Source organism: Seriola dumerili, unplaced genomic scaffold (genome assembly GCF_002260705.1).
Source record: "Seriola dumerili isolate Sdu_G_001 unplaced genomic scaffold, Sdu_1.0 BDQW01000331.1, whole genome shotgun sequence".
NCBI classification, from domain to species: Eukaryota; Metazoa; Chordata; class Actinopteri; order Carangiformes; family Carangidae; genus Seriola; species Seriola dumerili.
In genome coordinates this window covers 2,440,529-2,467,959 of record NW_019174586.1, presented here as the reverse complement: position 1 = coordinate 2,467,959, position 27,431 = coordinate 2,440,529, and the positions used below count along the sequence as shown (strand labels likewise).

Genomic DNA, 27,431 nt, shown 5'->3' with positions numbered 1-27,431 from the left:
TGTGCAAGCACACGCTCTCCACTTGTTATTTTTCCACCTAGTTGTACTGTGCTCCCTCTCAATGATCCCCTCCCTGACTTCTGTTGCCTGGAGCAAAATATAATTAATTGAATTACACCACCACTTCTCGATCAAAGATCACCTCACCGCTCTGTTGTCTTGGTGCCTGCCCCACCAGGGGCCTCTGCTGGGAGAAAATGGCTAACAACAAACCACAGATTACAACTTTTTATTAACCCAAATTGAAGTTTCAATGGTGTGTGCTGATTCTAAAGCAGCCAGACTGCAGAGACGAGCCTGGGAAGAGTTGAGGAACAGCTTGATTTGGATTCAGTTGATACTTGCACAGACTCATCTCACACAAGCACCACAACTGAAGAAAAATCTAATGCACCTCTAAGTATTTAGGATTCCCAGCCTGTTCACTTAGTGGACTAAGTGGTTTAAGTGAGGTTTTTGGTCACTGGAGGCTCTTTAGTAAGACACAGTCATTAAAATTTGATAGCACAAGCAAGGAATGGAGGTAAACGGACGGGCGGGCAGGGGGGTGTAGATGAGGGAAGATATATAGAGCCGCAGAAGTAGACGGAGCCTTCGTGGTTAGAAAAATGGAGGGGGGAAAAGGAAAAGACTTTCATTGAGAAACAGGAAAAAGAGAGAAGGCTGAGATGAAAGTCTGTGCCAGAAGAAGAACGCCGAAAACACTGAAAAGCAGGGTTGGTTAAGTGATTTCCGCAGATAGCATTAACACCTCTCAGGTGCTCAATAACTAAACAGCTGGGCAGACTCTTGAGATCCAGCCATGATGTCAGCCAAGGCAGCCATCCATCATTCATCGCTTCAGAAATCAGGAGTGTAGATGGCACTTAATCACTAATTTTGTGCCAAGACTTTTCTCACTATTTTTTTTTTTCCTTCAAGGCTTTTTTTGACTGATTTGATGTCACTATTGCTTGTTATGCTCACAAGGACAACCCCATCCTTAAAAATAATGGTTTATTTCAGCAAGAGATCATGCTGAATAAACAAGGGTCATTTTGCTAAGGAAGCACATTCCTGTTTTTTTTTTTTATTCATCTTCCTGTTCAAGTGCTCCTCTTAAAGAATTTCTTGATAATGAGCAGAGGTTTGTAAGTGGAGAAAAATAACTTGTGTTACACTTGTGCTGCGTGTTCAACCACAAGGCTCCTCCGTTGAGGATTTAAAGCCTTACCCTTCACTGTTTGTCTGTGGGCGCTGTCTGTCTGTGTGCCTGAGGGCGTGTGATTGTTGCATTGCACTCATAATAAGCCTCTGAGTGACTGGCAGAACCAATATCTTGCTATCGCTTTGCCCTGCGCTCACTCAGCCGGCTCGGTGTGCAACCCCCGTCATGCATCTCAATTCCACAAACACAATGTTCGGAGCCGAGAGAAGGGCCCTACTTTTTGATTAATGTCACCATGACAACTACATAATTCATGAATTGTATTAGCGATCCATTTGTCATTTGCAAATCATAATTCAGGATGTGTGTTTCCGGGAGGGAAGGCTGGAGAAAAAGAGCTACGGCCTTCTTTTATCCTTAGAGCTGTCTTCTGCGCACATACAAACTCAAAAACAACCCCTGCCGGAAATGCTGACGTATCCTCGTCCTAATCTGGGTGGAGGAAAGCTCTTTGGGAGCTGCATGTCTCATAAGAGGGCCCTTTTAGTTTCATGATGAACTCTAAGGTCTGCTCATTTGAAAAGCTGCATGCTAATTCCCCCCTCTTCATCCGTCTGTCTGTTTCTCTGTTGACAGAGGCCTGGCCAGCTCCACACTGACACCATTTGGTGCAACAGCAAAAGGAGTTAAGGACGATTCTCATTAAAGTACGAGTGCAGATCATTTGCCATTAGATCAATGACTGGATTTCCACAGGAACCCTAAAATGAAATAGGTTTTTCAACCATATGTGAGCCAGATGGCAAGGCTTCTCCATGCTTATCCTGCTGTACACAGATCAGATCCGGGGGTTACAAGGAGGTTTATCATTAGATTTATGTATTTATTTTGCTTGCTGCATAAATCCGACCTTCAGAGAGATGCCTCAAAATCGACTGCAGGCAAATTAATAATTTTTTCTTCGTTCTTTACTTAAAAAATAATCTTAAACAGATTTGTGTGGCACCTTTGTTTGGTATGTCAATTCCAGAGATCTTTATGCTCTTGGTTCAGCTTGTTTCAGAACTAATATTCAACATTTCATGAGTACCTGGTATCTAACAGCTTCTCCTTTTTTTTCCTGGAAGCATGTCTCAGAAAATATGTGATCAGCACTTAAAAGTGATACTTTTTTGACTTTGAGAGAGCCAACTTAAGGAAGAGGCAATCAGAGGGAGCAGCAGGAACACGAACATTTTAAGTTAATCCTATAAAGGTTTATGGAAGACAAGATGAAGCACTGAACTTTAATGCTTAAGTGAAATTTGCATATGAGGGCTTTCACTTCTATCTGCTATGCTCCACTTGTTTATTCCTTCCACCATTGAACTACATGTTTACATTTATGATGTCCCTTATGAATCTACTTCCTGATTTCTTCTCTAAGCATCTGAAATTGAGTGTTCCCATACACACTGTAGAGCTGCGGGTCTCTGCTGAGTGTACGTACATGTAAAGCCCCAAAACTGGCACAATGTAGTAGAAGGCTGGGTCGAAAACATCCTTAAATAATAGTTCAGGTCACTATTTAAAGAGTTTATACAGTGATGCTACAGCAGTATGCAATACAGAATATGGATGATTAACATCACATGGACCAGCTGGTGTAGATTTTTGACTGGTTTGACAGTTAGGGTTGGAGAAAGATCATCATTTGGGCTACAATAACTTTTCTGTTAAGGTTAATAGTTGCAGCTAAAATTAAAAGAAACCAATGTTAACTTTAAAACGGAATAGATAAATAATTGAATTTGTGCTAAGACAAAAAAGATTAAAAAAAAGGATAAAAAAACAGGAACTAAGGGAGTTAAAAATTACATGAGCTCGTTAAAGATAAATGCAGAACTTATATGAACATACCAACTAATTTGTGGTAAAAGTAAAAAATATTATTTATTGATGTATTCAGTTTTATTTCTGACTTGACTACAAACGGTTTAACTACATTTTGTCAGTTTGCAGTCTCCACACTAGAGAGATGGTTTATTTCATTGCAACTCAGGGAACACTGAGAATCACTGATATAAGTATTTATTCATTCATGTATTCAAAAATACTACAAGGACCTTTTATATTTAAAATAGTCACATACAAAAAAGCGGCATTAATACAGTTTGCTGGAAGCACATAATATAAAAACATTTGTTTTTTTTTAATTGAAAGTCGACTGACGACTTTATTGAGGTCTTTCTCAGGCCGTTGCGGTGTCGTCACTGGAGTGTTGATTGTCTGGAAGGCAGAGAAGATCACAGTCTAATAAGCACAACCACGTTTTAATCAAAAGAATATTATCTGCATTTTGAGTGATTGTAGATGTTGACTACTCTCTTGGCACAGTTTTACTTTACAGTCCAATTTTTCTTCAGCTTGACATTTAACTTGTTGCCCATAGATCTATTTCGACGAGCTGCACATAGCACACTGGCAAACATACACACTTTAAAACCATCCATCCAAACAAGTAATTTACATTTTTATTTAACATTTGCACGGACATTTTGCTGTATTCTTTCATTAGTTGAAAATCAGTGCACAGACATGTCTTCCTCACTCCACTTTTTCTTCCTCACCTTTCCCTTGATCCTCATCAACACTCCCCTGAGTTGTCAGTGCTGTGTCTGCTGCCTGAGGTGCGTTTGTTTCGCCCCTGTCTCCCTCCCAGAGGACAGTGGGGGTGTTCTGGCTGGAGCGCAGACGCTGGCGGGGAGGTGTCTTGTTGTCACCAGGACTGAAGGATTGGGAAACTCCAGAGCCTCCTCTGGCCAAGCCCAGCCCCCAGCCGTGACGGGATCCCAGCTTACGACGGCCCCCGGAGCCAGAACGCAAGGTTGGAGTCCCTGGAACTGAAATGTCTGGTTCTGTCTGCGATGGAGCTTTTCTCAAGAGAGAAGGAGAAACTGGAGCGCTGCGGGGATCTGGAAACAGTATGAAATTATTTCAAGGTTGAGAAATGGTTATTATTAATTAAAGACAAACAGGCACATCCAAAAAAACTTTCACAGTTGCTGGATCAAAAATCAGTCGGACAATAGGTGATACACTGTGCTAATAGCTCCCAGCAATTTTAATAAAGCCAAGTTTCGATCTACCAGAGATCTTTGTCAGGCACTGTCAGATCGATTTGACAGTTGATTTGCTGGGAGCTATTAGCACAGTGGACTGATCTTTTGTCTGACCCTATAATTAGTAAAATCCCATGTTTATACAAAGAGGATGACAGTGATGTTATACTGCAGGTGATCATATTTTGACATCAGCTTACATCATTGGCTCATTCATTCTAAGATGTGAGTCCAACCTGCTCAATTACTTTGCAGCACAAACCAGGAAGAACTTTTCTTCCACTGCGACCGCAGTCTCAGCAACAATGGCAGGTGCGGAAATTAATTAAGGAAATGTGATAACTGTGGCTCAGGTGGTAGAGCTGGTCTGCCATTAATCATAGGGTTAGTGGTTTGAATCCTGGCTTCTCCTGTCCACATGTCCTGTCCAAGTGTCCTTGGGCAGCAGATTAAAAACCCTGAAACCTGCTCCTGATGGCCAGGCAGCTCCACCTGCCATCAGTGTGTGAGTGGGTGAATGAGAAGCACTGTGAATCACTTGGCTCTGCTGACGTAGAAAATAACTGTAAAGTCAGTGCTTAACCTTTTATTTTTAAACCACCTGTTTTGCAATTATAAGCAGTATGTAAACAATTACAAATACATGGTTTGTGACCCACATTCATGTAGTTCAGTTGAGCACATATGTTGAGTATTTATTCATTCATTTGTAAACTGTGATTCCTCCTGAGATGCATCAATATTTGAAATATAGCAATCTCTTCATTTAATTTCCCTTTGCCTTTATGACATTTAAGACATTAAACTCAAAATGAAACATCATCTTCAGACTCAAGCTACAGACTGAGTTTAATGCCTGAGTCCTTTTCAGTAATATTAGTGCTGACAGTGTGCAGTTCACTATCTCTCTCTCTCTCTCTCTCTCTCTCTCTCTCTCTCTCACACAGACAGGCATTTGAAAAGAGAGTTATGATGATAATAGAGATGATACAGAATTAAAATGTGAATGGTGAAAATGCTGCCTAAAATGTGTAAACAACATGGTCTCAAAACGGCAATCCAAACCTCTTTAACAGTAGATTATATCAAAAGCATATAACTGAAAATGATTCATAAAATCTGGCCTTTAGTTTAATGAGATGAAGAATTGCTGTGGCAGAACTAGGTCTTGTATCACTAGACTAGAGCCTATAAACTGACCAGAGACCAGTGGTTAAGGTCACGTTAACCAGCCATTAAGCAGGTTAGTCTCAGGGTTAAATGCAGGCGTTACAGAAAAGGTCACCACAAACAAAGAAAATAGGAAGGAGTGGAGTTTTTGTGGGAAATGTCTTGCCTGGCTCAAACAGTCTCTCTCTGTTTTTTACGTCAAAAACCATCAATCATCATGTTTATTTTGGGTAATTAAACAAGGATTTGAATTAGTTTTAATTTGACATACTTTGTTTGCTTCATGCAGCATCTATTTAATACAACCATTCAAATCCACTTTGGAGAGATTTTCTGCTGCTTCTTCTCTGGGATGCCGGCCTAATAAAAAGAGCCGGGCCTCCCAGTTTGAGTCATAACACACATTTTAAGAAAGCAGGGGGGATAATAGGAAACACAATAGAATGGAAAATAAAATTAAATGGACGCACTAATAGTATGTTGAAAAGAGAAAAGCATGACATGAATGCAGGTGGGGGCTTAAATCTTGGCTTTGAAAGTGTCTGCAGAGAGTTTTTCCCCCCGCTCTCTGTCAGTAAATGCATTCCACAGTCAAGGTGCATAAAAAGAGAATGAAGCCTCGCGAATCTTTTCCTTTCAACATTTGGTTAGCAGAGAAAGCCGGCCTCAGTAAGTCTTGGCACTCTACAGGGAGACATCTAAGGAGAAGAGAGCGGTATCAATACCGACCACACTTGGTAGTCATGAGATGATTTGTATGCATGCCTGTAGCCTTGCTTGATGGGTAGAGCATGTGAGCATATCTTTGTGAAAACCAGTCAGCTTGTGTTTGTGTGTGAGAAAGAGAGGTGGTGTGCTTGTGTGTGTGTGTGTGTGTCTGTGTCTGTGTGTGTGTGTGTGGTCTCACCAGGCTGAGATGTGTGTGCATCTGATGTAAATTCAGTGCTGTCGGCCAGGTTTTCCACGCTGCCCGCGGCGGTGAAGAGGGCGCGTCCCTCTCTTCCTCCTCCGCGGGGTTTGATTAGCTTCTTCATTCTGTCTGCAATCCAGTTAGATTTCCTATGAGGACACAGAGGACAGGGACCATTTACAAACAGGGATGAGCTAAGAGAGCATGTGTGTGCGCGTGTGTGTGTGCTTTTTTTCCAGAAAAACACTAGGAGGATGCCAAGTGTCAGTAGTTCACATCTTCTTCCCAATGATATATTGTGCATCATGCAGTGTTTGTTCCCTTAGATGAAATTTCAAAATGAGAGCAAAATGTTTCCTAAGGGGCCAACTGTCATTTATTATGCCAAAGAAAGAACTTTGTAACATGACATCAAGAAAATCAGTTCGGAGATGTTATAATTAAAATGTCATTACCATACTAATTTGTAGCACTAGGGGAAAAAAATGTATTTTTGTGACAGACAGTTGAGCATTTTGTACACAACAATGCTAATCATGAAAAGTTACATTTATGGTACAAAATGCTCGTCAGATGTGCAAGACACGCTTCCTTGAATTGGACATTCTGGTAAACCTGCACTTATGAATTGAGATAGCTGTGCTCCAAATACACAAAAGAAGGCTCAATACTATGACCTCTGTTTAGCATTTTATTTTCTTATTCATTTCTTCAAGAGGCCTTCACAAGAGCATCGCTATAGTGATATCCTCCTCCTTTTAATGAGTGGTACCATCTTATTGTAGAGAAACAGAACGAGGCCATCCTCCAGGTTTTAGGCATGATACACAAACTTAAAAAAAAACAACAGGTTTTTAGGGATAATAGAAATTATTTAAAAACCCACCAGTGACCTTTATATAGAGAAAAAGGTAACAACTGTTACCATAATGAACAATAATATATAATAGAAACTTTTCATCCAAAGGATTATAGAGATATATTGTAACCTCAAATCCTGCTCTGAAATCTCAACAACTAGAACAAATTCTTTAAACAAAAGTGCTAATTTTGTCAATAGTACTCATGGGTCAGAACGTCAACATGTTGACGGGTGTTGCGGTTCGTGTGATCCCATCGCGAGACGGCCTCTAATTTGTCGTGTTTTTGGAGTGCAGCTATCTGAGTTTGCCAACAGCTTATCAGAAGGAATAAAACGTAATATTGAAACAATTTTGAAATCCTATTGTAACAATTCCAACCAGATTCTTGTCATTTTTAATTCACAAAATCTGTTATGTGATTAAAAATAAGTAAAAATACATACAAAGTTGTCATCTCTTTAGATAGATATGTACAACAATGACATACAAAAGCCCTGCAATGAATCCTATGTTCCTGAAGTTTATCGTGTGTAGTTTTTGTTAGCACTTTTTAAGATTCAATGTGGTGTTCCTAGTATCATGTAGAGTGTACAAAATATAAGGAATATTTTTCATTATAATGCAATAGAAGTAAAAGCAGAGCTGAATTAGCTCCTCTGACAGAAAGATCCATTTATAATACACAAGCCTGTAGTGAGTATGCAGTATATTACTGATACATAAAACCTGACAAAACTTGACGACCATGATAAAACATTTTTTTCCATTTTTAGAATTGCAATGGCTTATACAATAAATTGGCAGCTCTGTGTACAGGTGTAGGTGTATATATACTATACATATAAATATATAGTACTTGGCCTTGATGTTTGGAGATTGCATGTTCGGCTCGAGGACTCGATACTGATCCATAATCTTCTCCACCAACTTCTGCTTCTCTCGACGGAGCTCACTCAGCTTCTCCCTGAAGGAAAACATACGAAGCATCAGAAAAAAAGCTGAGAAGAGGATAAAGGGGAAAAAAAACTGAGTAGGAAGGTCTGTTTGATTTATTTCATGCATTCATTATCTGCATGAGTAGATGGGATTATTCTGCAAGTGTGTATGTAATGTGGCTGATGGTGTGTGATTCAACCCCTTCCTATAAACTCACTACTGAGAAATGGAGCCTGCTGTGCTGTTTGAACTGGATTCTTTTTAAACCATCAGATCAGAAAAGAGACTGTGTGGATGTTAATGGTTATGTGCTGGTGGTGAGTGGAGGGTTCAGAGTTTCGAGCTGCTGTGTGGACAAACACAAAGCAGGACATTGTTCAGAATTAGCCTGCACGTTTTGCAAATCTCCCCTGAAGAATAAAAGACATCTGAGAATAAGAATACTGAACACAAAGTCACTGACTGTAACTGACTGTTGATTACTGAGACGCAGCTGTGGGCGGACAAGATCAGGGATGTTGGTGCAGATGAGCAGCAGTCAGGGATGGAAAATGAGACATTTACTTAAGGCCTGTACATTTTTAGTGAGCAGAATGACTTTAGGGATGGCAATGTTGGTTGTTTGATCAGTCCAAGACTTTGGCCTGGACTGAAATTTCCAGTAAAGGCTTTTCTGTTGTTGTAAGGTAGAAATCATGGAAAACAATGCAAGTTTTTTTTTTTTTTTTTTTTTTTTTTTTTAAATAATACACAAGCAACATTTTATGATACTGTATTACATTCATTTAACTTTAATTTGTTGTTTGTACCCAGGTTAATAGCATGACTTTATGACTCTATTTTTGACCAAACACTCACAAAACTAATGACTTTCCAGCGGACTCAGCTGTACTCTCTGTTTAACACTAATTAGCAAATGTTAGCAATCTAACACAATAACTAAGATAGTGAACATTATTCCTGTTTAGCGTTAGCATGTTAGCATGCTGACCTTGGCATTAAGCTCAAACCTCAAATGACCTCAGTGCCTTTGTACAGCCTCAGAGCTGCTAGCTTGGCTGAAGACCTCTTGTTTTCATATTTGTGACTAGCTTATTGCATGTTTTCTAATTTAATACCATGGTCATCGGCTCTGGTTATCTTTGCTTCCTTCAGATCTGTGCCGTATTACCTTTTCAAAATCCCCCTCCTTCAGTATGTGCATCAGCTACAAATCAAGTCATCCAGCTTGCAGCAGATCAGTATCAAATTTATGAAATCAGACACAGTTTAGAGTCTGATGAAGGACCCTTGAAGGCCAGTTTGATTCATTTTATGAAATCTTGCGATGCTTCTTCATGTTTGTTCACTGGATTCACAACATTTCCCCCAACATTAGTCTGGAAAGGCACAGTCACTGCATCATGTCTCAGTGTCACACACAAGCGAAAGTGATTTTGTAATCCAAACAAAATATATATATATATATATATATATATATATATATATATATTAAATCTGAACCAGAGTGGACATGTTACATTGGTGTATTTTGTATTTATATTTGTTTACATGTTAGATCACTGTTATGCCATTCTGTTTGAAATTTTATCCTTCCATGATGAACTCATCTTTGCTTTTCATTCCATCTACAAACACAAAGAAAAAGCTGAATATGAGCCTCGGCCCAGCTTGTGATTTGCCTTCACTTCATATCTAATTCCTGTTTTTCCAAGCAAAAGAAACTGCCCGCTATGAGATAATAACATCCGTCCCCTTCTGTCCTATTTGGACTTGTACCCTGGTGTTAGTTTGGATTACATCCTCACTCCTAATGAACCACACCACAGTTTACTGGCTCAGGACAGAGACCTGCATATCCTGCTCAAATAACCTGAACTACAGGAATGAACACTCCAGTTTGAATAAACTGCTCTAAAATGCACTGAACGCCCTTGGATCTAAACCTCAGGCCTTGGGATGATAAAACCTTATTGAATAACTCAGAAGGGAAATGACTGATCAGGGAATCTGGTGAGGTTTCATTTTAAAGTTTTTCTTTAGAGAGAGAGGGGATGACATACAGCAATGGACTGGTTGGATTCAAACCCAGGCTGCTGTGGTCAGGACTAAGCCTTCATGATACACACTCTACCAGATGAGCCCCCCCCCCAGTATAAAGCTTTTCAAACAATGCACAAATCTTTTTTTTTTTCTACTGGTTTTAAGAGCCCTGCTGTTTTTTGCCTCTTCCCACTCTGAATGATAATTAATGTCTAAAAATTGGCACTCTGTACAAATAATATGTTCCAATAATATTTCATCTTTGGGAGTGGGTAGGTCAGGTTTGATATGGACTCAAGTCAAACTATTATTATACAAACTTGGCAGGGTCTCACTGACACCCTGAAGGTCGCCTCCGCTTCTCCACAGTGATGCAACAGCATTTTAAACAAGTCCCGTCTTCACCAGTCGCGCTTGATATTAAGAACACCTCGCTGATTGTGTCACTCCAGCCAATTAAATTTCAACAGTGTCAGTCACCAGTACGTGCAAACCCACGACCTGGGGGACACTGACTTTTATCTGATGAGGAATGTTTAACAATATTGTGACTCGAAAACAAATTGTATTTTGCATGTGCTGATTTTTTTTTTTTTTTGCTCACAACAAGCTAAACACACAACACTAACATCTTATCAGCTGTTAAGCTGATAGGATGAACTTAGCAAACACTTTCTTATTTACACAACTAATAACTACAAAACTGAATCAGAGCAGTAGCATGAAGCATAGTCAGGAATATGTATTGTGGCATCATTTACTCTTCCCCAACACGTGTTGGTCAAAAACTCCACTTTAACCTTTAGTGATCTCAGTGTTAATTATATGTTAATGACAAATAAGCACATTACACATGTTCTTCTTCTGCCTGTTCCAAAGAGTCTTTGAAGTGATATCATGCCATAATATATGAACTCTAATGGTCAAAACCAAGATTCATGCATTCTGCCATTTTCTATACTCTGATATCCCAGCATGCACTGGGCAATGTGGTGGATGTACTCTGGACAAGTCATCAGCAATCCTACGGTAAGATACCAGTTTCATTTGAGCATTAATTAAGGTTCTTGTGTAATTTTGTGTGACTTCTGTCTTTTTTATGATGATATGCTGATATGGACTAAAAATAAATTGTATGAACAACGGATGGCTATTTAACATGCATTTATAATATAAACTCACCAGTGTTACAGGTGTAAGAGGCTATAGACCTCGCACGGCAGGGTGCTGAACTGAAATGTGCCGTGAAACACTCTGAAATGTGAAATGTTAACAGTGACATTTTAATCTGTAATTTCAGGGGGAGAAAGCAAACCTGAACAGGCAAAAATGATCTTTTCAACAATGAAAGCTTAAAATTAAGCTGCAAAAAGGTATCATTTGTGAGAAATTTGGCTCATTAGACTTCAAGGGTGAAGCCAGCTCTGCATGCTCACTATTAGTTCTGGATTAATCTGCTACCAGACTATTAGTCATTTAAAAGGACGACTGCCGAGTGCTGTTTTACTGTGAAATTGTTGTCTCACAGTCTAAAACCTTTTACATAAGTGCTATTTCATGTACTGGATATGAGTTCAGACTGTTATTTCCTACAAAATTACAAATGGTAACCAACTGCATTTTCTCTAACACACATAAAGCTTGCTCCTGTATCTAAATACCATGAAGAAGCTTCTCAGCAAAACCTATGACCGGTTTCGTGGTTGTGTGTGCGTGTTTGGCGTTTGTGTGTGTGTGTGTGTGTGTGTGTGTGTGTGTGTACTGACTGGTACTCTCTCTGCTGTGAATAGTGCTGGTCACGGCGCTCCAGACTCTGCTCCAATAAGGCCCGGTTCTCCTTCAGCAGACCCTGGTTCTGCTCTGCTAACTGTCGGTTCTCCTCCTCCATGTTCCCCTTCAGCTGGGTCAACAGCTGCACAAGCAAGACCGTAAGTCAAAATGAATGGCTCGGACAGATCATATATAAACGTGTGTGGGTGTGTGTGTGTGTGTGTGTGAGAGAGAGAGAGAGAGGTGGTACACAAGTTAAACTTTTCCTTTTAATCAAAGCAAAGAGCCACCACCTTTCTGCTACTCCGTCTCCCTCTGCAAAACAGCATAATGAGATGCCTGGGTGTCTGATTTCCTAACTACCTGTCTAACTATAGCACTGTATGGGGCTGAGTAAGGTATCCAGTGTGACATATGGGAATGCAGATACTTAGTGTTTTAGTTTGGGCTGGGTGATACCACAGAATTTAATTTTGATCTGATACCAAGTAACATCAGGACCAGGATCACAGATACCAACACTGATGTTCATTTTTAAAAGCTGCTGTATCACTGACGTATTGGTCACAAAATCTACAAATTTGTTTAACAACACCAGGTAAAACTGAGACACACGAGGTTAGAGCTCACCAACACTGACTGACTGCAGCCTCACAGATGACCAAACAATTCATTTAACTTTGTTCAGCTTTTTGGAGCTGTCTGAAGAAAATCTAAGCATCGCAAGTTTCATGAAGATGTTGTTGAAGGAGTTAACACGGCTAAAACACAGGAACACATCACAAGATATATGGAGCATATGTTAAGCACAACTAGGCTTGAATAAAGTAAAGATGGCTCGTCTTTGAGCCTTTTTCTACATCTGAATAGATTTTTCAGCTTAAAAACCGTGTTCAAACCACAAACCTTTTCTATAAACTGAAAACTTTTATCATGCAAGATTATAAAAGTGTCTCAAGAAGGTACGATCACACCTTTCTGAACATCTCTCCTCATTTCCTATTTGTGAATCTGTTTCCAATTAGTTTTGCCTTCTTACACACAGTCTTGTCTAATCTATCCCCGTAGTTCACACAGCAGCTACAACAGGTTAATTGTGAGCCTACACAGACTCCAAGTTGAACTTTTTCCTTTTAATCAAAGAAAAGAGCCACCACCTTTCTGCTACTCCGTCTCCCTAGGCAAAACAGCATAATGAGATGCCTGGGTGTCTGATTTCCTAACTACCTGTCTAACTATAGCACTGTATGGGGCTGAGTAAGGTATCCAGTGTGACATATGGGAATGCAGATACTTAAAGTGTTTTAGTTTGGGCTGGGTGATACCACAGAATTTAATTTTGATCTGATACCAAGTAACAGCAGGACCAGGATCACAGATACCAACACTGATATCTGTACTTTTCATTTTTAAAAGCAGCTTAATTACTGTCACGTTAGGACGAAAAATATCCCATGATCATCGGTATCATTAGTATTGACACTTTAGGTATGGATCCGCCCAACCCTATTTTTAGCACTGTTTTGCATTAAGGGACAGTTTAACTTCAGTAGACGAAGAACTGATGCAAGAAGAAATAACCTGGAAATAATGTAATTTTTGGAAAAAAAAAAAGGGTTCATCAGTCTCAACAGCAGAAGCCAGTTCTGCATTTTTCATCATTAATCTGTTTAAAGGTCATTTTGGGGAAAACACTCATTTACTTTCTTGCCAAGTGTTAGATGAGATGAAAAACTGATTCCGCCCTCATGTCTGTACGCTAGCTATAAAGCTACAGCCAGCAGCCTGTTAGCAATCCACCTACCAGCACCTCTGAAGTTCAATAACTGACATGATTTTGTTTATTCTGTACGAAAACTTACATGTAAAAATGATAATTCATTGTTTTATGGAGGGTAATGTGTTGACTTGCGTGCATTTCTGCTGCTCAAAACCAAAAAACACAAAAATCACATAATTATTGAGCTTTAGAGATGCAGGTAGGCGGATTCTGTTGTGTCTGGCTCATCTGGATCTACCTACATATTTATCGTACAGACATGAGAATGATCTCAATCTACTCATCCAACTTTTGGTAAAAAACTAAATGAGCAAATAACTGTTCCTTTAAAAGGTGGGTAATATCTTAAATTAAAACTGAGCATGGTTTGACCAAATTGACAATGATCTCAATAAACAGTCTGGTCTGCACATGTCTTGAATTTTGTGTCTCTGCCTTTTCTTGTCCAAACTTAATTTGTACACATGCTGTATGTCAACAGACCAAATGTCCTTTACCAGCTTTTATAGGAACAGATGATTCAGCAGTGGTTTCATGAGCAGCTGGATGAAGCAGCAGAACCAAACATCTGCTGGTTGACTCCTTAAACCTTTTACAAGGAAGTCAATTTCCACCTGTTTCATCCCTCAGACAGACTGGAGAATCTCCCGCTTGAAACATGTTTTCAGTATTTAGCGCTTGTTTGACAGCATTACACAGCTGACTAAAGCTCTTCTGAAGGCAAAAGATGTCCCTGCTCATTATTAGCTGCTTGGTATTCACTTTCTGTTTGGACCAATGCATCATTGTTTTTGATATGTCAAGCTGAAATTGGATTTATATCAAGTGCTAGAAATCAGCCAGTCACTGTTCCCCACTACTGATATGATAGTTGTTTGTCCCCAACCACAACAATGTAAAGTACTCAATAAAACCTGCAATGAAATCCTAATAAATTTTGTTTAATTGCCCAATAACACTTTAAATAAATAAATCTTTATTTCAAGAGGGTAATGTATCCAAGTGTTTCCTCTGTGAAGCACTGAATCCCTTTTTTGCATGTAAATAGTCGACCTGCAGCCTGAATACAAAACACCTGTGTGTATCTGCAGCTGCATTCCTGTGTGTATGTGTCTGTGTGTGTGTGTCTGTTTAATACCTGTGTGTGTGTGTGTGTGTGTGTGTGTGTGTCTGGTTCATACCTGTGTGTGTGTGTGTGTGTGTGTGTGTGTGTCTGGTTCATACCTGTGTGTGTGTGTGTGTGTGTGTGTGTGTGTCTGGTTCATACCTGTGTGTGTGTGTGTGTGTGTGTGTGTGTGTCTGGTTAATACCTGTGTTTGTGTGTGTGTCTGTCTGTGTGTGTGCGCGTGCGTGCGTGCGTGCGTGCGTGCGTGTGTGTCTGGTTAATACCTGTGTGTCTGTGCGTGCGTGCGCGCGTGTGTCTGGTTAATACCTGATACTGGCTGGTGAGGCGGGCGTTGCTGAGGTCCAGGCTCTGGTTGGTTTCCCTCAGGGCGCTAAGCTCCCCCTCCAGTCGAGTCCGCTCCAGCTGGGAGGCGCTCAGCTCCCCCCGCAGCACAGAGCCCTGAGCCAACAGCTCCGCCTGCGACGCCAACCACTCCTTCTGGTGGGCCTGCAGCCTGCAACCCCGACACAGAGCGGCTTTACTCATCACTGTCAATGTTATATGTTGTGTATCTCTTTAACTCTCCAACTAGAACTCATTATTATATTATTACACGACATGATGAGTTGTCTCAAAGCCAAACAATAACCAATAGATAAATCATCTCAGACAAAATAGTTGAAGAACACATCATGGAGCAGCACTGGAGTCTTTCAGTGGTTTTAGACTATTGCTTACAAATAGTAGCATTATAGAGGTAAATCATGTTTGTTTTATTTTGTAATGAGAACTGTGATGAGATGAAATGAAACTCATAATGATCACGGAGGGGAAAATTTCTCAATATTCAGTAATAAACAGTGGAAACTTTATTTTCCCAATGTGGATTCAAAGTGTTCTGGAATAAAACTTTTTTAATGTAAGTTCAAATTGAACTAGTGTACAGAATGGTTCAGGGTTAAACACATCGACCTCTTTTAAGGCTGCAAATAAAGATTAATTATCGGTTAATCCACTAATTATTTTCTAGATTAAAGGATTAAAATATCAGCAAAGGTCTTGTTTTGTCTGACCAACAACCCAGAGCCCCAAAATAATAATAGTTACAATCATAGAAGAGAAAAATGACCAGAAACTATTCACATCCGAGAAGCTGGAACTAGTGATTTTTTTTTATAAATTACTTACATCAATTTTCCACTTGAGGGCAGAGGAAACAAGTTGTCAAAGGCTGCAGCAAACTAGTTAGCAAACAGAACTTTAGAGTTTGGTAACGATCATCACCACATCCTGTTTTATCAAAGAAATATTTATTGAAGCTATTACTGAAAGTTAATAATTATTAAATTGTCAAAATAGTTGATGGACTAATCGATTTAGGTCTAATCATTCAAGTCCTAGTTTCATTAATTCAGTTAAAATACCAAATTAAACAGGTATAAGGGACATTCTTAAATGCGCTGGCATGCATATTCTATATTTAGATGTTTTCGCATCTGACAACCGGAAAATGAGACCTTCCTGATCCCAGCTTGGAAACCCAGCATTTGAGACCAGTCAGTCGGTAATCAATTGCATCAATGTGATAATGAAAACCTGGCTGATGAACTAATTAAGCTACACAAGTATCTTATGATTATCATCATCATCATCATTATCCTCCACCTCCAAGATGAAATTTAATCAGAAGCACTCGTAACTGTTCTCAACCTCAGATTTTAGTGAGCCAGGTCTGAGGCTTAACTACACAAAGATGTATCCAAGATGTTTACTTGTGGCTCCTCTGTCCTGTTTTTGATGTCTTGTGCGTTGGGGCTTTTCTTGCTTCCTGATTTCTATATTTTCCTCTCATACATTTGTATTCAAACTGATGCCCATGTCGCTCCTCGTGATTCATATATATATAGTAGATAATACATAGGTGTATATATAGGTAATGCTGCTGTTCCCTGTATTCAAATGACCATGAGTGCAGTGAGAGGAGTGGGGAGAAAGAAAGCGCTGATCTCATGAATATGACGCTGAAGAAGCTGACTGGATTCGTTACCTCTCGTTGTCGTCTTTCAGCCTCTCCAGCTCGCGTTCTCTCTCCACTCTCCTCTGGGCTTCTGCCTCCATCTCCTGTCTCTCCATCTTCATCTCCTGCTCTCTCTCCTCCAGCTGGGCTTTACCATCCAGGAGCTCTTTGTACCTTGAGATTGCAAACACAACATTCACCCTCACCTATAAAAACAGGACTTAAAATGTATGACAGAAAGACACGTTGTGTATCTTTAAAGTTGTGTTTGTGTGTTGTTCTTGTATGTATTTCCATTCTTAGGAAAACTTAAAGTCCTCACAATGATATAAAAATAATCAAATTTCTCTATAGTGAGAATTTAATGTTTTTCACTATATAAAAGAGTCTATTTAAATAGTCAGTGTGTGTTTGTACCTGGCCTCCAGCTCCCTGTGCTGGGCCTCCAGGCTACGATTACTGCTCCTCAGCTGAGAGTGTTTGTCCAGCAGCTCCTCCAGTTCCACCTCCTGTCGCTGCTGCAGTGCCGTCATCCGCTCGTGATCTCGCCTAAGAGCCTCCATCCTGGCCACTGACTCCTCCCGCTCTCGGGCCCACACCTTAGACTCGGCCTCCAGAGACGCACACCGGGCCTCGCTCTCGCTACAGCGGGCTAGCGCTGCTGAATGCTGAGAGCTCAGTGATGCTTGGTCCACCTGTGTGTTTGGGATGTGGTACAGAACAGAGAGACCAAGTCCGTCATTTTTAACAACATTTTAAAGGTTTAACAGAAAGCCGACAAGCCATAGATTTGGAAGTTTTACTTTAGGTTTATTAACTTTCTAACGCATACTGCTCCACCCATGGGATGCTAGGACCATGTAGAACACTCATGTACATAAAACGTACCATGGATATGAATGTGTAATATGTCAGAACAGATTCATCAGCAGTCACTTTCAAACAGCACACTGTGTTGAAAAATTAATCCAGACACAATGCAGAGTGTAGTCTTGAAACCTTCAAGGAATAGTTTGACATTTTGGTAGTTTTCACTTTCTTGCTGAAAGTTAGATGAGAAGAGTGACACCACTTTTATGTCTGTGGAGAAAATATGAAGCCAGAGCAGTTTCAAGGCAACAAACAGACTCCAGACTCCAGGAAGTCACTGCGCATAGCCAAGAAAAAGTCTTATATATACATTTATTTTTTGTACGCAAATAACAAACAAGTGTATTAGTGTGTTTTGGAGGTGCTGGTGGGTGGTTTTCACTTCCTTTGGAGACAGCCAGGCTAACTGCTTCCCCCTGTTTCCAGTTTTTATGCTAAGCTAAGCTAACTGCTTCAGATACATATTCACCATACAGACATGAGAGTGGTACTAATGTTCTCATCTAATCGTTTTTGTCCATATGACAAACTGTTTCTTTAAAAATATGGCATCTCCCCTCCTTAAAATGTTAAATTCCACTGCAAAAAGAGTCACTGTGTTTTAATTCAGGAAAACCAAGGGTGTAAAAAAATAATGTGAGGTCATTTTCTGAAACACCAATAAGTTCTGTTTCCAAGTCTAACAGATAATTTCAGACATATCCATGCTCTCTGTCTGTGTGTTAGGTCACCTGTAGCTGGGTGTTAAGTGTCTGCAGTCTGGTGCAGGAGTCCTGGAGGCTGAGGGAGTTCCGGCGCAAAGCCTCCAGCTGTTCCTTAAAGTGCGCACACGCCTCCTGGGACTGAGACAACCGCGACTGCAGAGCCTCCTGTCCTGTAATCGCCACTGCTTTCTGAGGGAGAAAGCAGTGCATTGAGAGAGCGTCACCATCCGTGTACAGTAGCAGCTGCATCAGAGGCAAATATCTGCAGCTGACCCTTCAAAGAACTTTCAGGCAGGTAGCAGCTTTATATGACATTTGTGTAAATGTATAAATACAGAGATTAAATCCATCCTCTGAACTGAGTCTGCTGCAAAATCTGAACACTTAATTTTGACTTGCAATCCGCTGTGATATATACAGGAATATGTTGATTGGTCATTGTATTGGATAGATTAGAAAATAAAAATAAAAATGTGTTTTGCGAAACTGCTGAAGTTTAAAAAAAAAAAAAAAAAAAAGTGTGTTGTTTTGTTTCAAAAATGAACTTGCAGCAAAACACAAGTCAGCTCTCCTCCCACTACACAGGAAGAATTTATTTGAACATTTTTGCAAGTATTGGCAGAACAACAACACATTTCATGTGGGCATCATCTAAAGAGGCTGCAGCTCATTTCTGGTGTTCAACACCTGACTGAGTCACTGCTACACAGGGGATTTTTACTTCTCTGCTTTCTCACGATAACATTCTCCCAGCCATTGTCAGTAGTGGAAAGTAACGATGTATAGTTATTAGTAGTACTATAGTGCCATACTGTGGTGTAACTAATGCTTGTAGTGGTTGTTTATGTAGGTAGATCTACCATGAAAGCAGGTGATGAGTGGCTCTGCTGAATGTTGCTAATAGTTTAGCATTCTGCTAACCGTAGCCAAAGGCTCAAGGCTGCGGCTGCGTTGCTTGTGTTGCATGTGTGTATGAAGCGTGTGCCTACGCCCTTGAAGGGAGAGCTGCAGGAGGATTGAGTATTTTTATTTTTTCCCCCATGATTTCTGCCTAGCTTTAAGCCTTTTACATGGGCTTATAAAATACAACACTTTGTTGAGGATTGAACCAGTGGTTTTCAACATTTTTTTGCTTTTTACAAAAAAGCAATTTCTGTTTGTCACTTTTAAGATCAGTTCTGCCAAACACTCATTTCCCTTCTAAACTTATCAGATGGTTTTATTTAATAACAGCTTGAGTCCAAAAGAGGTGAAATTATCTAATATTTCAGAAAACAAGCAAAGATTACTGAAACATCTAAAACATGAATACAAATTTGCTGTAATGGTACTTTTACTTGAATAAAGGATCTGAGTACTTCTGTATTAACCAGCGCACCCGCACTTTAGTATGGGTGGGACCAGGAATTGAACCCTCAAGGTGCCTTGCTTCATCCAGTGATAATGCAGTACCATACCTACTGAACAATGCATTGAATGAAATTCCTGACCTTGGCAATGCTGGAGCTGCCCCTTACAATTTGATGTTAGAGTTTATGTGTGTGTGTGTTTGAGAGTTAAAGAAAGAGTGAGAGCTGAAGCAAGAGAGCAGCAGAGGAGATAAGGAAGATTAACAGTAGCCGAGGTGACATTATAAAAACTGATGAGCAGAGATAAAGCAGTAGTTCTCGAAATAAAGTGCTGCACTTGGGGAGGTGGCCATCTACTGTGAGTTGATAGTCGTCAAACATCCCTAGAGCAAGAATTTCAACATAATATAGATCATCTCCCTCGCACAGAAGTTGCACTGAACCACATAGACATCCTGTAAATGAGATTCACACACACGCACACACACACGCACGCACACACACACACATCATATTCATCCATCATTATATTCAAACAGAGACATACCTCTTTTTCAAGCTCTCTCAGCCTCTCACTCAGCAGCCTCTCTGTCCCTCCTGTGGAATAATCATGGCTAATGGAAAGGTCGCGACCTTTGCTGGCTTCAGGGGATTGATTCAGAGGTGACGTCTCCTGGGTGTGTGTCTGACAAATGTGCATTTTGTTTGACGAGTCTGAATCCGAAGTAGCTTCCTCATCCACGCTTCTTCTTTGCTTTTCCAACTGGAGAAGAGATTCACTTTTCTTAAGGCACTTGGAGAGCGACTCTATTCTCTCCTGTGATTGGTTGAGAGAATCTGTGGCCACTTTTTTTTCAGCTTCGGCTTTTTGTAGTTTCTGGCTCAGACGTTCGACCTCAGCGGACAGTTTTTGAGAACATGCCTGCTCATTGGAAAGGTCCTGATAAAAGAGAGATAAAGGGCAATAATGAACACTGTGCACTAGAAACTAAATAAGGCATGAGCGCAGACACTACTGTTTTGTTCCTAGGGCTGTTTTAATTTTTTCCACCTCTGAGCAGCGACTCCATTTCCCATGCGCACTGCATTTCGGGACAACAGTGTCCATCAACGACACACTGAAAAATCCAGCAAATTTTGTATGCAAACTACATTCTCTGAAGATACAGACTTTTGTCACTTTTCTAAAATGAACGGACTGAATTAGTATCATCATAGAAGAACATCATAGAATGGACAATAGTCACTATGATTTTACATCATAAGAACAAATCTCACTACTTTACTGTCTAGATAAGGTAAAAAGCTGAGTTTAGCCTCCACTACTTTAGAGCAGCAGTGATTACTGTCAGTGACTAAACTACCATGTCACACACACACACACACACACACACACCTGGGACAGTGAGCTAATCTTGGCCTGAGCATCTGCGTACTGCTCCTGCAGCTGCTGTTTACCCTCCTCCATGCTGGTTAATCGAGTGCTGAGGTCTTTCTCCAGGTCTTGCAGTCGAGTGCAGAGCTCCTTAGACTCAGACAGCTGCTGACAGACACGTCTACACACACACACACACACACACACACACAGGTCAGACAGGAGGTTGAATGAATAGAGAGTTGACATTATAGATAAATGCACGGTGCAGCCAAGTAGCTCCCTCTGATGCCTTGTAAAGTTAATTGCTCACCTCAGCTCATGATCAGCTCATGATCAAGGTTAAGTGTGTCTACAGGAGTGCGTGTACCTGTGCTCGGCGTCCAGAGCCCGAGCTCTCTGGTTGCTGTGCTCCAGGGCCAGGGTCGTGCTCTCCAGCTGCTGCCTCAGTCTCGCTGCCTCCCTCTCTCTCTGCCTGCCCTCCTTCCGTTGGCCATCCAGCTCCGACTGACACACCTCTTTCTCCTGCTCCAGCCGCGAGGCCTCCAGCGACGCCTGGTCCCGCGCCCTGGCCAGAGATTCAGCCTCCAGGGTGGCCTCGCGGAGCTCTGCCTCCAGCTCCTCCTCCCGACGACGAGAAGTCTCCAAACTGCGCCCCTGACGTTCCAGCTCTGCTTTGAGAGTTTGGGTGGTGAGCTCTAACTGGTCGCACTGGCAAAAGGGGAAAGATGGATGATTAAAGCTATTTTAATTTGTACCGGTCACGTTTCTACATTTATTGATGAATATATTTTTCTTTTACTCCACTACACTTAAAAGACAAGTATTGTACTTTTGTCTCCACTACATTTCTATGAAGTACTTTTTTACTTTGAGCAGAGCTTTTAGTCAGTGGAATGAATGTAATGTAATAGACCATACCAAAATTCATTCAAGTACTCCAGTAGTTTAACTCAAGTAAATTTTGACTGATCAACTTTCACTTGCATTGGAGTAATATTTTGACCAGGAGTAACTATCCTTTGACTAAAGTAATGGGGTTGTGTACTTTGTCCACCTCTGTGTTTAGTAGTAGTTCAGTAAACCCAAACAACAACAGGGAAGCAAAGGGGAGAAAGAGGATGTAGCTGAGCTGTGGTTTCCAGTTTGGGTTTAATCCTCTGCTACAGCTGAAAGAAGTGGAGTTTACTTCATGTTTCATTTAACACGCACTGTTATAATCTCCATTAATTCTGACTCTTTGCTTCTCGTTCTTTTGGTCTGAATGTGAAGTCTACTTCAAACATAACAGGAAATATTTCTGTTTATTTCTTCCGCTGTAACATTTAGAGAGAGGATTGCTCTTTTAGTGTTTACAAATTAAAGGAATACTCTACTGTTTTTCAAAGTTATCTATATCTTTATACTGTGTTTGATCATTGACAGATGAGTGCAATCCCTTGCACTAAACAGTGTCCTAGGTTGTTGCACTTCTTTTCCATGCTAACATATAGATGTATTGAACCCAGTTTCTTTGGCTATATAATCATAGCAGAACACATTCATTTTTAGCATGTTCATTTGCATTGAATTGGAGACTGTGCATTGTACAGTCGAAACATGTCTGAGCTTGGCTGTAAATAGAAAAAAGGTATTTTCTCAGTTAATACTAGTGGTATTTGAAAGTAATGTGCAGTAATGTTTGGGTTACGCTATTAGATATACAGTGCAGGTACGACATAAATAAATAAAGGCTGGATTTTCTCTTTATAAAAAGAGGGTGGGTAACACAATAGAATATTACAACATCAGAAGAGGGATTATCTACAAGTCTTTCTGAATGGGAGGTATTCATGAATCCCTTTTATGGTATTTCTTTAATGCTGACTTAGCACTGCTCTTTTCCTTAGCTTGCAATTTCTCTGATGTCTCACAATTCTACTGCAAATAGCAAATTAAACACAGAATTCACAAAGACTTCTGCAACCTGCAGTGGAGTGTCTGAAAAAGGAAATGCACTAAATAAGTTGTATCAGATCCTCGACCTGTGGTGTCTCGTCTGAGTGTGGAATTACTTTTTTGTTCATATGTGAACAGTTCAAAACAGACTCTCTTGCGCAGTAGTGGGTGTGTGAAGACATGTTGTGTCACCCTCAGACCGCTTTAATCATCTGATTCACTCCATGCTGTTAAGTCCACCTCCTGCTGAACAATTTCTCCATGCAATAATATAATTAGTTTTCAGAGATGGTGAGAGAAATTTATTTGGCAAGGAGAATCCCTATCTAATGTAAAGTATCTAATGTAACCGAGTAATTATTTAAAGAGATTACAGAATAACGAGATTGGCTATTAAAAATGGAATGAAATGTTGTCACTGAGGGTTTGTTGTTACATCAAAAAGCCTCTGCTCCCTTTCATTTGGTTTGTACATGTATTTTTTATCCACCCCTCGTCCATCCTCACTAAAGTGACATCTGCTGCGGTCATGAAAATGTTCGGTGTCACAGCTGTCATAACATCATGTGTGTGCGTTTCTATGCTCGCCAACCTTGCGCTGGGCGGTGCGCAGGGCATCCTGCGTGCTGCGTAGCGTGTCCCTGTCTCTCTCCAGTGCAGCCCGCTCTCCCTCCAGGGTGGCGATGACCGTGGTTTGCATCCTGTGAAGCTCCGTTTGGCTCCGCAGGCGGCACAGCTCCTCCTCCATGGTCAGACTCTCAGACTGAAGGACCTGACAGAAAAACGGTGGGAAATTCATCGAACTGTGCAGCTGTCCATCTGTCCATATAGACATCTGTATATGCATTCAGCTGTCAGTTTATTAGGTTCTGAAGGTCATCTTTATGGTCATTTTGGAGGCTGCTGGATAATTTTCACAACAACCTATCCAATAGTTGTTGAGGTATTTAAGTCTAGAACAACAATTATTTCAAAGGAATTTCTCTTAAATACTTATAAACTAAATATAACTACTAACTAATTTGTAGTAAATATTGATTTTCTCTATACACACGTTATTAAATGTTAATAAGCTTATTTATTGAATCAGAAAATAGTCTCTTCTTGGCTTCTCTTATGAATGCTGGGTGTTTCTTGTAGTATTAGATATTTTATCCACCCAGCCATTCATCACCTGCTCATCCATCATCATTAAACATCCATGATCTTAATTTCTCTATTAGCATTTCACACAATCTCCAACTTAGTCACTCATCCATTCCTGAGTTTCCCTTGACTCACACTTCCTTCCATCCATCCATCCATCCATCCATCCATCCATCCATCCATCCATACCTCTATCTGCCTGCGGGCCTCTCCCAGACTCTCAGCAGCTTTCTTCAGACGCTGCAACTCTGCCTCCAGGACCACCAGCCTCTGCTCAGCCTCCCAGGTTTTCCTGCTCTGCTCTGCCAGCTTGGAGTGCAGGTCCTGGGCCACAGTCGCCTGCCTGTCAGCCTCTTCCTGGGCCTCCTGGAGCCGGGTTGTCAGAAGCTCCACATCAGGAGCAGGCAGGGCACATGCAGCCTGGTCTGCAGCTGAGGTCTCTGTGGTATCTTGTGTGCTTTTTGTGCTTGATGTTAATGCAATCTGTTCTTCCTTTAGGTCACTTTCTTTCTCTTGTCTCTCCCTGTTTTTTTGCCCTCCCTCTGCCTCCCCCCTCCTTTTGGACTCAGTCTCCTCATTACATGGTTCACCTTTTCCCCCTTGAACACGGAGCACCTCCTCACCAACTCCTGCTTCCCTCTGGGTCCTGATGATTTCTCCTCTTCTCTCCCTTCCCTCCATCATCCTCACCCTTCCTTCCCCCTCTCCCCGGAAGGATTCGGATCCCTGGACTCCTCTCTCCCCCTTCTCCTCCTCCCCTCTGTCTGGCTTCTTCATTCCTTCCTCCTTCGTCTTGTCTTCTAGGAATTGCAGTTTGGTCACAAGCTGTTCTAGGTGCTGCTTCAGAGTACCATTTTCATTCTTCAAATTTTGAAACTGAAAAGAATAATGGGAGAGAAATTTCTATGCTTGTCAGAGCCTTGAATCCACAGCCTTTTTGCTTGTTTTTTTTTCCTTTCTTTTCTTTCGGTGCTTACCTGTATTGAACATGAATGAACTGGAATCTTTTGTGAGCAAAAAGACTGAAACTACCTCTTGTTCTTTTTTTAAAAATACATTCATGTTCAACACAAGTAGCAAAAGAAGTAAAAAAAGGATAAATACCAATGAGGAAATTAGAGATTGATTTAAATGGCTTTTCAGTTATAAAAGTAGTATACAAAGGTAATCCTCTGCACAAATAAACACAGAGACATCTGAAGAGTCCAGACTAGGCAGCCTGAAAATAACATCAGGCTGCAGCTATCACAGATAATAGTGCAAATCAGACAATATAGGGGATGCAAAAAAACAGCTTTTCTACATTTGAACAGGTCACCCGTGTTTTTCACTGATCTGTAGATTCATCCATTTTGATCCAATTTGCTGGATGGTTGATAAGTGGCTTCTGCAGCTGTTTGTAACTACTTTAAGTCAGAAACCACATATTCGTTTGCAGCACTGAGACTTTCAGCTGTGAGTCGATTGAGTTATATCCAGTAACCGCCTCCACTTCTTCTTATCAACTGGTAGTTCAAACAACAGGCTCTGAGTTATTTCTACCTCATATTGTTGTCCATTTTTTGCGCTGCACTCATTTAGTATATTGATTACTTATGTTATCTACAATTACTTCATCATAAAAGTGTCAAAATATCAACAAACGCCCATTACAGGTTATCAGAGTCCAAAGTGTATAAATATTTCCACAGACATTCAACATAAAATGAAGTGAAATGGGGGGTATATTTATGTCCTAATGTGTCTGTTAAAAAATAAATTAACGTTAATAATAACAGTAGTAATAATTGGTTAAAGTAGTGAATTACTGAGTCTACTGAGTCTGATTTCTACTTGTTTACCACACAAAACTACCAGACATTTCCACCTAGTCTTTATGATTACTGAATATTTTATATACAAATGTATATATTTATTTATACATAAATTTTCATTTTCTTACTTTTTAGACAATATTACTACTTAAATATTCTTAGCCCTCTCTCATTGAACATTGTCTCTGACAAAGCAGGCAAATATCCCAAAAACCTGGTACAATTCAGTTACATCTGTTAATTTTGGGTCTAAAACAACCTTTAGGTCGCTCTCTGCTCACCTCTCCGAGTATCTTCTGATGCTCCATCTCCAGGCAGGCCAGCTCATCCTTTGCATCTGGAGAATCAGCCTGCAGCGAGAGGAGATGGATGGTTAGCTCCTCCAACTGCTGCTTCCTGCTTTTCCTGATTCATTTGCATCTGTAACGGCTCAGGCAGACTCAGAGATGCCAGGTCTACTAGTATTTTCATTCAACACACGAAAGGTTCTTCCTCATGATCAAGATACGTAAGGGTGTGGAGGCATGTGGAAACTCTGTATGTGCTCTGCTTCATATATTATGGAGTTTGACTTGTGCTTCTCTCTTCTGTCTCCTCTCTGTGTCACTGCAATCACTGATCCCTCCAATCCATTATTTATATGCATCCTGTAACATGGGGAGAGATAAACTGCTATAGAGTATGTAGACATAGAGTCATAACCTTTGACCCCTGAACCCTGACCTCCTGCTGGGCCTGCAGCTCCTCTAGTCGTCTCCTCAGCTCCGCGTTCTCCTGCTCCGCTCCCAGCAGCCTCAGCGTTGAAGCCTCGCCCACTTCCACACTCAGCGGCTTCTGATCTGGGTCAGAGGAAGGGAGAAGTAAAGAATAAAGCATGGAAAAAGATGAAAAAAGAGGAGAGAGAGAGGCAGAAAATGGAAATGGAGAGAAAGAGAAATGGATACGTGAAGAGATTCACTCGGTTATTGTTGATTGATAACCTGTGGGCCAGTATTGCCTCAACATATTTTTTCTTATCAGTTAATTAAAATGTCTTAAATGACAGGATGCAGAGAGGCAGGTGCTCTGACCAATCAGTTCGCTCAGCTCCTCGTCAGAGTCCAGTTCTGATTGGAGGAAACTTTGGTGAACTGCAGCGACCGGAGCAGGAATGCTGCCACCGCTGCCGCCACTGCTGCTGATGTGCCTCAGGTCCGCCTCAAGGCTCATGTTCATCTCCAGCAGCTCGTCAACTCGCTGCCTCTCGGTGTCCCGCTCCTACACACACACACACACACACACACAGGTGCTTAGTCATTCATTACAGGAAAAACTGATTTCAAGGGGTACACACACAACATACATAGATATTTTTAGATAATACAATCAATACAATCATGACATACAAGGTTCT

General features: G+C 40.8%; 1 protein-coding gene across 1 annotated transcript in view; it reads right to left on the bottom strand.

Annotated features, from left to right (window-relative positions):
- Positions 1 to 2,955: 2,955 nt before the first annotated feature.
- Positions 2,956 to 27,431, bottom strand: part of LOC111232563 (girdin-like) — a 42,331-nt gene continuing 17,855 nt past the window's right edge. Inside the window, exons 12-29 of the mRNA XM_022760139.1 lie at positions 27,109 to 27,295; positions 26,762 to 26,877; positions 26,320 to 26,388; positions 24,915 to 25,100; positions 24,414 to 24,749; positions 23,671 to 23,850; positions 21,511 to 21,851; positions 21,162 to 21,321; positions 20,313 to 20,705; positions 18,444 to 18,605; positions 17,260 to 17,537; positions 16,873 to 17,016; positions 15,153 to 15,339; positions 11,937 to 12,082; positions 8,048 to 8,155; positions 6,326 to 6,477; positions 3,757 to 4,101; positions 2,956 to 3,415 (exon numbers count right to left, since the gene is read on the bottom strand). Of these exons, the coding sequence (XP_022615860.1) occupies positions 3,378 to 3,415; positions 3,757 to 4,101; positions 6,326 to 6,477; positions 8,048 to 8,155; positions 11,937 to 12,082; positions 15,153 to 15,339; positions 16,873 to 17,016; positions 17,260 to 17,537; positions 18,444 to 18,605; positions 20,313 to 20,705; positions 21,162 to 21,321; positions 21,511 to 21,851; positions 23,671 to 23,850; positions 24,414 to 24,749; positions 24,915 to 25,100; positions 26,320 to 26,388; positions 26,762 to 26,877; positions 27,109 to 27,295 (3,528 nt within the window). The 3' untranslated portion in view covers positions 2,956 to 3,377. The remainder of the gene's footprint in view (positions 3,416 to 3,756; positions 4,102 to 6,325; positions 6,478 to 8,047; positions 8,156 to 11,936; positions 12,083 to 15,152; positions 15,340 to 16,872; positions 17,017 to 17,259; positions 17,538 to 18,443; positions 18,606 to 20,312; positions 20,706 to 21,161; positions 21,322 to 21,510; positions 21,852 to 23,670; positions 23,851 to 24,413; positions 24,750 to 24,914; positions 25,101 to 26,319; positions 26,389 to 26,761; positions 26,878 to 27,108; positions 27,296 to 27,431) is intronic.